This window comes from Varroa destructor, unplaced genomic scaffold (assembly GCF_002443255.2).
Source record: "Varroa destructor unplaced genomic scaffold, Vdes_3.0 BEIS01000001.1, whole genome shotgun sequence".
Classification (NCBI taxonomy): domain Eukaryota; kingdom Metazoa; phylum Arthropoda; class Arachnida; order Mesostigmata; family Varroidae; genus Varroa; species Varroa destructor.
This window is the reverse complement of record NW_019211454.1, coordinates 10,416,746-10,429,854: the sequence shown is the minus strand read 5'-3', so window position 1 is coordinate 10,429,854 and position 13,109 is coordinate 10,416,746. Positions and strand designations below refer to the sequence as shown.

The 13,109-nt window shown below is 37.8% G+C and overlaps 2 protein-coding genes across 7 annotated transcripts in view; one reads left to right on the top strand and one right to left on the bottom strand.

The window, feature by feature from the left end:
• Snm1 (DNA cross-link repair protein snm1) overlaps positions 1-5,224 on the top strand; it is an 11,904-nt gene extending 6,680 nt beyond the window's left edge. Inside the window, exons 3-6 of one of the 2 annotated variants that reach the window (XM_022799404.2) lie at positions 1,192-1,612; positions 1,955-2,159; positions 2,351-3,252; positions 3,527-5,224. In XM_022799404.2, the coding sequence (XP_022655139.1) occupies positions 1,295-1,612; positions 1,955-2,159; positions 2,351-3,252; positions 3,527-3,733 (1,632 nt within the window). In that variant the 5' untranslated portion in view covers positions 1,192-1,294 and the 3' untranslated portion in view covers positions 3,734-5,224. The remainder of the gene's footprint in view (positions 1-1,191; positions 1,613-1,954; positions 2,160-2,350; positions 3,253-3,526) is intronic. The other variant, XM_022799413.2, reaches the window with a different exon arrangement.
• On the bottom strand, positions 4,299-12,394 carry Cog6 (conserved oligomeric Golgi complex subunit 6). 5 transcript variants are annotated; one of them, XR_015319629.1, is made up of 13 exons: positions 12,295-12,394; positions 11,572-11,773; positions 10,930-11,102; positions 10,125-10,333; positions 9,667-9,752; positions 9,273-9,497; positions 8,909-9,080; positions 8,491-8,742; positions 8,049-8,106; positions 6,712-6,905; positions 6,008-6,232; positions 5,260-5,491; positions 4,299-4,385 (listed from the first exon to the last, which is right to left on the bottom strand). XR_015319629.1 is itself a non-coding variant. In XM_022799394.2 (13 exons), exons 2-12 carry the CDS (start codon positions 11,742-11,744, stop codon positions 5,312-5,314), a joined length of 1,947 nt encoding a protein of 648 aa, XP_022655129.1. In that variant the 5' UTR covers positions 11,745-11,773; positions 12,202-12,359; the 3' UTR covers positions 4,299-4,385; positions 5,297-5,311. The 5 variants fall into 5 exon arrangements, 2 of the variants coding, with proteins under 2 accessions (XP_022655129.1, XP_086834321.1); XR_015319627.1 differs by having other exon boundaries at positions 12,202-12,359; XR_015319628.1 differs by lacking the exon at positions 12,295-12,394 and adding an exon at positions 12,014-12,160.
• Between the last annotated feature and the right edge of the window lie 715 nt (positions 12,395-13,109).

Genomic DNA, 13,109 nt, shown 5'->3' with positions numbered 1-13,109 from the left:
TATATATATTAAAACTCAGAACAACCTTTACTCATATTAGAATACTTGCTCGGATTGTTTTCGATTAATATGTAATACCTACATATAATATACAAGTTTATTCATCAATGAAAAAATTAGCTGAAGACGAAAAGCCTATGACTTGATTAGAAATGATCAATGGCTTTTAGTTTTTATGTCATATAATTTTGAATATTTTTCTAGTAACCGTTATCTTTAATTTTTATTGCTTAATCTTTTAAGGTAATTTTGCTTAAACATTCTAATTGCTTTCGACTTGTTATTTTATACTCCCATGGTTTTTGCCACAACGATGTTTTTAACTTTTTACAAATGTGAGGATTGCTGACTTTTTAAAAAATACATCCAATTTGATGCCCAAATTCAAGACAAAATTTTCTGATCCGCTTAAAACATAACAACGGATGTGTAAGGTAAATAGAGAACTTCCTAACGGCAATACTTAGCCATCACCAAATCGCGAGTGGAAGAACAGCGAGTAAAACAGTAGAAACTTCCGTACCAACTTAACTTCATAACATTGTAGTTAAATATTAAATTCAATATTATGAAATATTCAGTGCTGTTCATTCCTTTATGGTTTATTATTTTAGTTTTGGGTGCATACTTATTTAAGTATCCATAATCTTATTTTACGCATAAACGATAAAATGTATCTAAATGATTTATATCTCATCCTCTAGCTGTTATCACTAGGTTTTATAATATTACATCTATCTTATCGGGTATTAATGCCCAATCGTAGGAAGTTATCACCTTAATTCCTTTACAACTTAACACCTAAAAAGTGCTGCATTATACAATTAAGTAATAGGAAGATGCCAAATACCAGCTATATTTTTCGATGTAACTGGTATCCGGTGTTACTGTGCCTTTTAATATACTTTGCTGATAAGAAGCCTACGGGCTTAGAGCCCGGCGAGAGCATATATAGCACAGTAGGACTGAAAATATCTATTACCTGGTTTTACAAATGTTATTAAGAATCTATACACTTGCGTAGTAAATCACCAGTCATCAGCACTAACCATCTTGATAGCTTTTAGAACGTTATAACGCAAGTGCAGCTTTGTGGCCCCCATATATAATTATTTGAAATTAATGCGCGTCAAATATATGTCAAAGCTAACTGGTGGAATGGCGTTTTGTGATTGTATTATCGGTGCACAGTAACAACGAAAACATTACAACAGAGAAGAAAAAAGGGGAAACATCTTATTGGCAATCGGTCAAAATTGCCTTTCGCAATCAGCACGTACTAATTGGCGGATAAATGCAAGACTTCCCTGAAGTTACCTTTACAGAGTCATCAGACTACCTATCAAATTCGAAAAACAAGTACAATAACACGGAAACTTCGCAAGCAGTACATACTTTGATATTACCTGAGTCGGATGAGTCTGAGGTCGTGGTCGTGTGTCGTTTCGGTGAGGAGGTCCGCATTCCCAGAAGGGCCTTACAGGAAAACATGCTAACAGAGTACGCTAAGCGTCTTGGGGAAAGTCAATGGAAATCGGACGGTATGGCATTAAGGTCTGGACAGCTCTTTTATGCGGTGCAATCGGTTGCGACCATGATTCGTGGCCATACGGTAAGGGGGTCGTAAAAGTATTTTCATCTGGTGATTGATTAAACAGGAGATACTGATAATGATCCAAATAGGTGGATTGAAGTTTCTTAAGTGCTATGGACAAGAACTGCGTCATTCATAGCTTTTGACAGAACAAAATGAACTTCCAGCGACCTTATTTTTGAGCTTGGCCCGATTTTTCTACAACTACCTAAATTGAAAACTTTGTGCTATTAAATCTCTCGAGAGTACGATATTTGACCGTAGTTTCTTGAACCGTGACTGAAGTAGACCGAGTAAAACTGAGTGACAGGCTCTTTCGGGGTTTAGCGTGTTATGACCAAAACGTTCTGAAATTCGTAGGTGGAATTAACTGAAGATAATGTGGGTGACATCTATGCAGCTGCAAAGGAGCTTCAAGTTGGGCATCTACTAAGTCAGCTTGAAGACTATTTGGTTGACCATATTGACAAGCTCGGTACACCGCATCTTGAAAAGCTTGATGCTGCCTTATTTGAAAAGTTACTACTTAAGAAAATGCGCAGTGGATCTTCGTCTATAAAGACAGGTACTATGATCTTTAAACTTGACTAATGGCTTCGATGGGTGAGTATCGTAAAATGTGGGCTAAAAGCTGAGAAATGACTTATAAGGAGTCGTTAGATAAAAAAGAAATTATCCTTTACGAGTAATACGAGATGTCATGATATCCAATAAAAAGCGTATTAAATATTCTTTTTATGACGTTCCTTCTAACAGGTTCTGCTGGAAATAATGGTGGTAACGATGCCTGGCGTTGGGCTCGAGTCCTTTTTCGGTGGTGGAGGGCCGATCTTGGTAAACGGAGAGACGATTTCACTCGACTTGCTGAACAGCTTTCGTACACTGCGGACGCGTACAGTTACTCAGAGAGCTGTTCTTCAGATCAGAACGACGATACTCTGTCTCGGGTTGAAATACCTCGAAAAAACTCGGGTGTGGTCGCCGGAATACCAACATCTGAAGCATCGCAACACTCCAGACTAGTTGTAGTAGCCGGAAGATTGTGGAACGTTGAACTTGAAAAAGAGACGTGCGTATCGCTAAGAATGTGTGCTTCCCCTTTACAGAGTACAGTCATCAAGAACTCCGCACTGACAGTTTCTCTTAACTGTGTTACGAAATTCAATGTAAATCAGCCTGTTACTGCTAGCATCACATTACAAGGCCAACTAAAAACGATTAGAGGTAACAATAGACCGATTGAGATGGCAGAAAAGATAATGGCTGTTTTGAATTATCGAGGCTTGAACATTTTTTGGCTCGAAAATAAAACGTTCTGGATTTCTGAAATTTCGGATGTTCTAGAGCCATGTCCAGAAGACCTACTTGAAGATTTGAGGCTCACTGATCTTCCTTTACCCCCGTACAAGAGTTGGTTGGGTCGACTATGTACGGGAGGAGACGGTTGCGTTTTACTCTATTATTTTTGTTGGGGTCTGTTTCTTCGCCGCCCCAATGAATCTTCGTGGAAGCTTCTTTCCGAAGAGCTCTTTGTTGAGTATCTTTCACCAATTCCATCAAGTTCGAACGCATTTTATATTCTCGCTTGGAAAGGATACTCATTGCAAGCCTACAAAACAGGCGACCTCTCACTAACATGCTATACGTTCATTCGAGAGGTACGTGTGGTTTCCTTTCGTGTTCAACTTTCGTTGAACGCGCAAATGAGGCTTCTAATATGTGATAGTTTCTCACTTTTACTTTAAGCTAAAAGAAAGACAAGAGAAAAAGGATTGAAAAACACTTAAAAGCGGGGTTTCCAGATAGAATTTAGGTTTACAGAAATGTACGCGAATGACACATAGGTTGTGCAAAAAATGAAATATAATGAACGAATTTTAGATCTACGTTCATAACCAGACAACAAAACATATTCATGTTCTTTCGTTGCAGATGGATGCCTGCGTAAACGGAACTTTTTATCGTCGTTCCCGAGTGGTGAACGAGCTCAGCTGGGCTGAGAATGTCGTTCTCTATATACAACATCCAACTGAAGATTTCGTTCATTTCGAAAGACACAACATTTTAAAAAGTGACACTCTTGTAGCAGTTGTATCTACAAAGTACTCTAACAAAATAAAGGACACGGCAACTATATAGATATTTAGTAACAAGCCAGCTTAACCTCTTTAGAAGTCTGACTACTATGTACCGTATGCATAAGTCAAGCAATTCAATACGTAAGAATAACTGTACCTGCATTAGGTCTTAAGTTAAGAATGTGATTAAAGCCGAATCCAATGCGTATATTATATATTCCAGCATGAAGATATAACAAAACAACTATGATTGAAAACGAAATTGCCAAAAATTGCTTCCAATCAATTCCATCATAATAACGTATTCTACTCAAAGCGATGCGTTTCCCAGGGTCTTCATGACTGTAAGTGTCGATTAGTCTAGTTCTAACTCGAGCAGTTCTCGACCAGATTGTATCAGTCAGTCCGAACTATCAACCGTTTGATTGACTATATACGGTAGTAACTATCTTGACCATGCAAGAATGATGTGGAAATTGTGACAAGGAGCGCTTGAAAAGCAAGCGCTAATCTCGAAATAAGGCCATGCCTCCGCTGTGTAATGTGTGTAAAATTTTACCGGCTCAAACAAATAGAAAAACACTAGTCATAACCAGTAAGATAGGATAGAAGAAAACAAAATCAAATAATTATCTTATACGTAACGTTCATTTTATTGGAGCGCAGCAGCAGCTTTTCCGAAACGCCTTAGTATCATTTCGTGACTTTGCTACCTGCAACATTTAAGAAATTCTGCCAATTCAATCATGAATGATGATGCGAGTATTACAGAAGCGCTTGTATTATATACATCAGATTCGAACCAGTCCAACCATAGAAATATCGTAATATTGCAGATTCTGGTGGAACGTAACAAATGTATCGGTCGTACGATATAAATTTGAGTCGAATTTGTGCATTTGCACATAAGTTCTGGCCGTATATATATTACACAGAATAAATAATTACGTTAAGATAAACTACGTAACCTTTCATGTACTTTACCCACGACGACAAGTGCATTCTATTAATCAATTTCGTTTATCCCATATATAAACTGTTAGAAACGTTAACAATAAACTGTTGCTAGTTCGACCGCGGTTAGTATTACATAGAATCTGTATTATCGATTTACGATCTTTTAATGTTTACTAATTTATATATACAGAAAAGTTTTGCTACAGCTAAACGCTGCCAACTAACAATGATTTCGAAACTGATGTGTATCGCAAAAAAGCTATTGTGTTATCATAAAACAGTTCAATCATCGATCGAATGAGTCTTTTGAGGAGGAAAGCTGAGCTTGCGGTTAGTATTGCTCTTCTGTATATGGTGGACTCTTGTATTTGCTTATGCGTTTTATTTGTGAACAAATTATTTATCCCGTTTTTACTGGTACTGAATTATCTTTGCGCTAAACAGTGAAGTAAATAAGAAATACAAAATTATCCAACGGGTTTCAGCCATAGTTCCACCATGGCCTACGTTGACTATGGCCTAGAATAGCAAAATATATTTGAACGACCTTGACTATTAATGCTGTAAATAAAATGAATACCTTTTCTCAAGCTTATATGTATATATAAATATATTAAATGCTATATTTACCTACTAGAATGAAGTCCAGAGGAAAAGGTTTTCTTACAAAGTTACACTAGAATTATTTGTTGGAAGGGAGTAAAATGCTTCTGACATCTTCTGGTGTTCGTAAATGGATATCACTGTATCCGTTCACTGGATCTGTGACTATTGTGAAGAGCTTTTCATAGCTGTCGCAAAGAACCGTGAGTGTACGTTGTCGAACTTCTTGCCGATGTAGACCGCTTAAAAGCAAATAGACCTGAAAAGCGGGAAAAAACAACGAATCTGTACAAGATCAATCTCTATGTCTTGTATTATTACGCTCAGAAGAAAGAGACGTGTTGATGGCAGATTTATAAGCTTCTTTTTCAACTCTATAAGGCATATGTTAACTTCATGTTTGATTAATTATTTGGTCTATGTTGGTTAATCTGCCTTCATATTTTGCTCCTAAATGTAACTTTACAAAATAATTTGACAAGCCTTTGTCTTGCATTTTCTCGTTGTTCGTTTTCCTTTTGCAGTTTTTAGTTTTCACAGAAAACATAGGTCAGGTTGAAGCCTGAACTTTTGTCTAATTAAATATTGGTCACTTGCATTCACATATATATATATATACATGTATATTATACGAGACCTGGGACCTGTGGAAATTTCACCACAAGCTCTCCCTCTCAGCGGCCATAAACAAATTGGTGGGTCCTTTCAATGTGTAAACCTGTTCAAATAAAGTTGAATAACACTTTTTGGGGCTACGACATGGCATAATTCGTACTTGGGGTATAGTCATCAGGTCGGGCTTGTCGAGGAACTCCTCTAGTTTATGAGCAAACATTTGGGCGGCTATCGAATCACATCCGGGAAGTGCAGACGCTGGACCCCCAAAACCGCCTGGCGTTGTACTAAACTCCTCTGTCATGCGGTAAAGTGCACTCATATCGAGGGATCCTAGTAGCTGAGCGCACTGCTCTGACACTAACGTCGCGAGGTGGGCATCCACCTGTAATGCAAATGACATAGGTGTTCTAGATGCCAGGTACGGCTTGGAAGTAGTTAGGTTATGCCAAATACACTAACTAATTATTCAGCAACTGCATTCGTAGCAGCAGGATACCTTTGTGGCAAAACTTATTGTGCTAGTAATTCCATTAGAAAATTATAAGGAATTCTGGGAAACAAGTTGAAAAAAAAATTCAGTTCATCGCATGCAGTCTGACACTTCTACCTTGATGTCATATTTTTTTGCCCTCCTGGTCGCCACTATAGGTCTCATGCAATTTCCTAAATCTTAAGATTACGGAGACTAAAGAAAAATACGACAGGTAAGACCATCAGCTAACAAAATTTCGCCTATTACTAACTCTTCATTTGACTGCTGCTTGATTAAGACTAACAAAACATTTTTAAACATATTTAATATTGTAATGATCTTTCTGTCTAAATCTACTTGAGCCAAGCTAACTATAAAAAATTCGATACCTGAGCTTTACATAGTTCCAGCTTCCCTTCGGTATGCTCGTATACGCAGAGAACGGTACAAAGTGTGTAGAGGCAGTTAGTGATATAAGTGGCCATATCTACCGGTGCCTGTAGTTTTGAGGCAGAGAGCTGGCAGCTCTGCAGGAGCGGGTCGATCATCAAATCCAAAATTTGTCCAATATCTTGCTGGCGTTCTATAATAACAAAACAGAAATCAATCCCCTGTTGCAGGGTCCAAATTTCAATAAAATAAATTGGGGGCCACCTATTCTCAATGTATTCATTTTATTTAAATTGTTTCTCCACGAGCAAGTTGGAAATGTAGACGAATTACCGTTCATAAGAACGCACAAAAGATGTTGTTCTATCATGGATTTGAATCAGGGTAAACTCGCGGAGCTTCTCTGACAAAACCATTGTTTTGAGGTTCAGCGTTTACAAAGGTACCATGCCTCGCGGATTGGGCGTGCTGTATTTCTTATGGCTCCGTTTTCGGAAGGTTTAAAAAGCGTTGAAAAGGTTTAAAAACCCTGCACCTTGAGCATTTACGAGAAGTTTGTACCAAAAAAATCTATCATAGAAAAGCTAAAACATATTGGTGACTTCAAGTTTTCGCTGATGGAAATACTCTTGCGGTCAATACAGTAAGGTTTATTTAGCTAAAAAATTTAAGCCCACAGATCGTGCGAGACGCCATAGGTTTACTGTACGTGTCAGAGAGCTGTTGCAACGCAATCTTAGTTTCATTGGATCATCTTCTCAATAGATACGCGTTTCTAGCATGCAAGACCAAAATATAAACGAAACCGATGCTTGTCGATATATCAGAACCCTCACACTATTTACAAGCATCTACCTTGTGTAGTTACGGTAACCACTGGATCACTTTTTGAAGCCTAATTTGAATTGCTCTCGTTAGAGGCCTCTTCAAATACTTTTTTTGGCTGAAGCTTTTTGAGTCTTACTTGCCCGATATGCGCTATAGTTCCACATTCGAAACGCTGAACTTATTGAACTTAGTTTTTACGAGGCTGTACATGCTGTTCATGCTTTTTCCGCGGGATTGTTTGAAGAGCTTGTTAAACTAAGTTTTCGATGATGGAGGGCTGAGCGAATGTACCTGTCACGAAATTTTACCAGTTTCATGCTCGACTCACATGAAATTCTCGAAAAATGTTTTGTTTTGAACTTGAAAAGGTAGCCGATTATAGAAGATTTAGAATATGACGGCAGCAAAAGTTGCCGCTTTTACCATGGTCTTCGTATTATGCATTCGACAAACTAGTGTCGTTTATGTAAAATTGATACATCAGCAACCGATAGCTTTATATTATTACCCTCAGTAAGAAGCGAATCCTGACAGGAAAGTATTTGCCGAAGCAGAGTAAGGGTTGTCTGAAAAGAAAATAGTGATGCCGTATTATTAAGGCAGGTAAACTTGTTTCCTTTTTTGCATCTTTGAAAGATTTATTTAAATATTTCTATTTCTATACTATCTACCATTATTTTTTTAATTCTTAAATGATTTTATTGGGAAGCAGCCGGTAGCTTATAAATTTAAATTAAATGCTTTACTTTTAGTACTCTAATTAGTCACTACCGCGTGTTAAAATCAAAATTACGTATTATTAGCTCATGTTTTCATGAGGTGCAAAATGCACTATGCAAAAAAATCTATGGAAATTGAGTTCTGAATAAATCGAACATTTAGATGAAAGACACTAAGATTTCTATTAAGCAAGTGATGACTCTGCGTTTGGAAGGCTCTAAAATACTTACCTGGAAGCACTGCGGGGGGCCCAAATCGGCAGGAGGGCTTTCCACTCGCTCTAAAAGGCGCGTGGTATGTCCTACGAGAGAATTGGTAAACAGTTTTTTGCTCAGAGCCAACAATTCGCCCAAGGTGTAACACAACAATGAGTCACGTATGTCAGCTGAATCTAAGGGCTGAACATCTAAAGAAGCGTTGTAGAAGTTCACCATGTTCCAAATGCGATATAATGTCACCGCGTTTGCTTCCTGAGTCATGATCTATCGAAAAAAAAATTTAAATAGATGTTTTTTGTTAATCGCGAGTATACAATATAATAGGAGCTTTTAAAAGCATACACCATTAATTATTAAGGAACTTACACCAGTGTATATCGATAATAGTCACTTAAATAAGATACTGAATTTTGAGTATCAAGCCGCAGACCTGTTCGAAACGCTGTTTTATAGGCAATGACAGGCCTTCTGTAATGTGAGCGATTGCTTGACTAGCCATCGCTTCGAGGTCACAGGTCTCACACTTCGCTATTAGAACTTTAAAATTCTCACGCTCCGTAGCCACCGTCTGATGTACCCAGGCCAAGATGTCACCTATATACCTGTACTAGCAAGCAAACGTATAAACCATTGATATTTGGTAAACCGAATTAACAAACATATTAAGTTGTCAATTACACCAAACGCTCCTCTGAAATATTTATATATTAATTAAGGATATGAGAAACGGGTACGGATGTGGACTAGTTTCGGCCTGAGCTCGAATTGGCTTACAAACTACACAGAAGGTTTACCTTAGTGCATCTCTGGAATAGAATTCGATGGGTTTTCCCCCGCCAGGTGTGGTACGAGTGAGAGCGTCAATAAAGCTTCGGAGTACGGCTGCTCGGCGTGCGTTGGCATATTCAGCTAACGCCTTCTTAAACAGTAGTGGTCGAGCGTGTAATGCTGCTAAGCCCTTTGACAATCGGAATAACGTACTTTCGTCGGTTGTAAGACGACATTCTGATTGAATCCACCTTCAGAGACCAATGAATAACACGTACGTCTATTAAGTGGATAGATCTAGTACGTGATGACTTAAAAAGACCCCTATTTTAAAATTAAGTTAAAACTTTTTAAATTTTTCCGGTGGAGCTAGAGTCTTTAAATCTTCAGATATTGCTAAGGATGGTGTCGTAATGATACCTGAAAAGATGTTCATAGGCAGCTTCCATATGTAGCGTCATATTTTCCATAATCTCCAAGCCGGCTGTCGGTTGTTGAGATCGAACCTAAAAATTCACAAGGTAGTTTGGGAACAACAAAGTAGTACGTTTGGAGAAATGACGCATTGTATTGACGAAAAGACTTACCCAAAATCACATAAGATACTTCCATTACTAAATAAATGAAGAAATCCGAATGCCGAAATAAACGAAGCGGACAGCATTACGAATTTTATTTATTTTCAAAATTCTCCCTAATTCTCGCTTGCATATAGGATCACTAACACTTAATACAAATACAAATACCTCATACCTCAGATCAAACTGAATTCGTAACTCCTGTTAGCCCAGGATATTAATTTTGATGAGGACTGCTTGAATAAAGCATATTAACAGCTGTCGATACACCGTGTATTTTGTTCTGATCTTACAACGTACCAGATGCTTGCAGTCATCGTGGATGCGACGCAATTTATCCAACGTAGCGTAGAATCCTTCCTCGATGGTGAGATTTTTTGGCGATCCATGCAGGACTCGAATTTCTTCTGGACGCAGTTGAAAATGGTCTAATAGAGCCTTAGCCAAAGCATGGTTACGCTCTAACCGCGAAGACTCCTTCTTCATCTTTGAAGTTTTGCTAATCAAGCCTACCAAAAATAAACGAAGTTTTCTTCATTTATTGGCATTCAAAGCGTCAGTATCTTAAGCTTCATTATATTACATCAAACATTTGTGTAAACATACTTAGATATACAATAATGCGCTAATTTTTTACCAAGATCAAAACTACATCCACTCCAGGCACTTAGGTAAAGCCACATAACGTTCAATAGCACATAACAACAATTGCAAGTATTGCATTTATGTTTAAATAAACAACACAGTTCTAGCATTTGCGCCTCAGTAATATAAGGTAGAATTGATGTTTTGTATATGCAATGAGGTTATCGAAGTACAATAGTAACTTCCGTAGCATAATCAATATGCAGTTTGACGATAATATGAAATTTATTATTAAACATTATCCATTGGTCATTTATTAAGGTACTTAGTTTATTTATAAGTAAATATTTGAAGTTCTGGGCACATATAGTAGATTTTGCTTTCAAAAAAAAAACGAAAATTCAGGATTTACACAATAGCTGTACTCCTATGGGCAAATTCAAATTATTTCTATTGACAAGTTCAAGTCTTACGCACTTAATTACGATACAACTACGTCGGGAATACATCCACTGCTTACCGTGTGTTTTTTCCTTTGTGGCGTTCAATTGATGAATCATCTGTTCACAGCAGTTGCTCATAACATTGATATCTTCGCAGAGGGAATCCACTTGTTCCTTTTGCTTACGAAGAGCTTCGAAGAACTCCCGGTTGACTGCCAGATTTTGCTTTTCTATTTCCCCTCGAAGGTTTCTAATGCAATAAAACAATTACATGACATATACGGAAATCAAGTTTAGAAAATGCAGTACGGCAGAAGGGGATAGTTTCGTTAAACGGATCACTAGGATGGCCTCGAAAACAATCTGTACGATTTGTGCAACTAGCCGAAGTAAAAACGAGGCTCCTAATGAGGCTACCGCTGAAAAATTGGTACGTTATAAAGTTTGGGATTGACTGCAATTGCAGGTATAATACCTCACTCGATGAAGGTCTTTAGTATGTAAAATTAAAATAACGTTTTTGTAGAAAGAGCAAGCGTTGCAGATAACAAAAAGTATAAAGCTGCACCAGTAAAAAGCACGCTTCCGGTATAAACGAGCTAACAATGTTGTCTATATATATATATATATATATATATATATATTGTCGCATTAAGTACGCACATGGAGACGACAGTGCTGTCATCTCTTTATTACTGCGATAGCTAGACGGTACAGACCTTCTCGTGCGTAGATTATTTTCAGTAACGAAAGTTGACATGTGAGCCAAAATGTCGAGAGTGTCACGATCGTTTTCAAGACCCATTTCAAACACGTTAGACAGTTTTTTCTGCAGGAAGGTGCCAGCCGGTTGTCCCCCGGGCTCTACATTTGAAGCAGATCCTGTCAGCATTATTGGTGGCTCACAGATACGAAGCAATTCTGTAAGGCAACATAACATATGATTATACTAAACCACACATTTAGGGTGTACTTAGTAAAGCGGTTTGATTGATACCAATAGATTAGGTTGATGTGCTAATAAAAATAGCAGTTTAATGTAAACAGTAGTGGTTAGCTCTGAGACATTAAAGACAATTGTAACTGCACAAATGATCAAGCACGTTTCTTTTAGACGCATGAGCTTGTTCTTATGAAAGTTTTAAGTCAGCTTCAAAATACCAAGCGTTTGCGATGTCCCAATTAGCTAATCTGCCAAAGTTTCTGCAACCTCCAAAGGAGTTTGTATCACCAATGGAATGCTGAGAACGCTACCGCACCATTTCGTCCAAATCTGGTTATCCAAGTGAGAATCTATTTCAATAAATTGTATTTTAACGGCACCAAAGACTTCCATCCCCTTGACTTACTTAATCCTCAACTTCGTATCTTTTCTGTGCACTAGTATACAATATTTTTCTAGATTCTACAAATATAATTTGCTTTAATCACAGTCAACTGACAGCCGTGTGCAGTGGGTGACGTTCTAAACAGACAGGGGGTTAGAAAATACCCGTAGAACATCGGATGATGGTAGAAAACAACGCCCCGCTAGTACCACGATGGGCAAGCCTTTTATGCACAGAGAAGAGGCGATGCTGAGGTGAATCGTACGGTAGCTAACGAATAATCCTAATGCGCATTTTTAACGACAGTGATCGATCTCGCACTCACAGAATAGAGTAGATGATGCAGATTTAGCTAAAATGAAAAAAATACAGAAAAAAATATTATCTGCGTTGAGCATCAGTTACGAGTGCGTATATGAAGTCAAAAAGTTTCATGCTTTCAGGACATCTGAAGTGCTGATTGTTTGATGAGACTGTTGTCACTGCGGTTGTTTTGACTTGACTCCTTGCGGCCTAGTAGAGTTTTACTTTACGGCGGGCTGCGCGTTAGGTTTTGCCATGGGTTGACTGTTTCCTAGAAAAGTGTTCTTGTTAATTTTAAGCTAGTGGCATTCTTTTTGAGAGGATTTCTGAAAGGTTTACACATGATAAGTTTAGATCAATAATTGAGTTTCAAATATAACTGTGGCTCACTTTTAAGGGTTAAATGGCGATACTCACGAACATTATTGACAAATGATTCAATGTGGATATGTAAGAGTTGAAAATCGGATAAGTATCAACAGGAAAGAGAAAGCTAACTATATCCGTATTGATATTGAAAGCTGTAATTATACAAGGTAATTCGGCCAAGTTATTTATTCAGCAGAAGCATAACAACTATATGGTAACCAATGCAATAAGGGGGCTGTACAAATAAAAAAGTAGAA

Excerpts from the sequence above, each read along its gene's own strand:
- Cog6 (XM_086978195.1), bottom strand. The coding sequence starts at position 11,744 with ATGCTGACAGGATCTGCTTCAAATGTAGAGCCCGGGGGACAACCGGCT. Across the intron at positions 8,743-8,908 it reads TAAAACAGCGTTTCGAACAG|ATCATGACTCAGGAAGCAAA; the intron begins GTCTGCGGCTTG and ends TTTTTTCGATAG. Across the intron at positions 8,107-8,490 it reads GCCCCCCGCAGTGCTTCCAG|ACAACCCTTACTCTGCTTCG; the intron begins GTAAGTATTTTA and ends TTTTCTTTTCAG.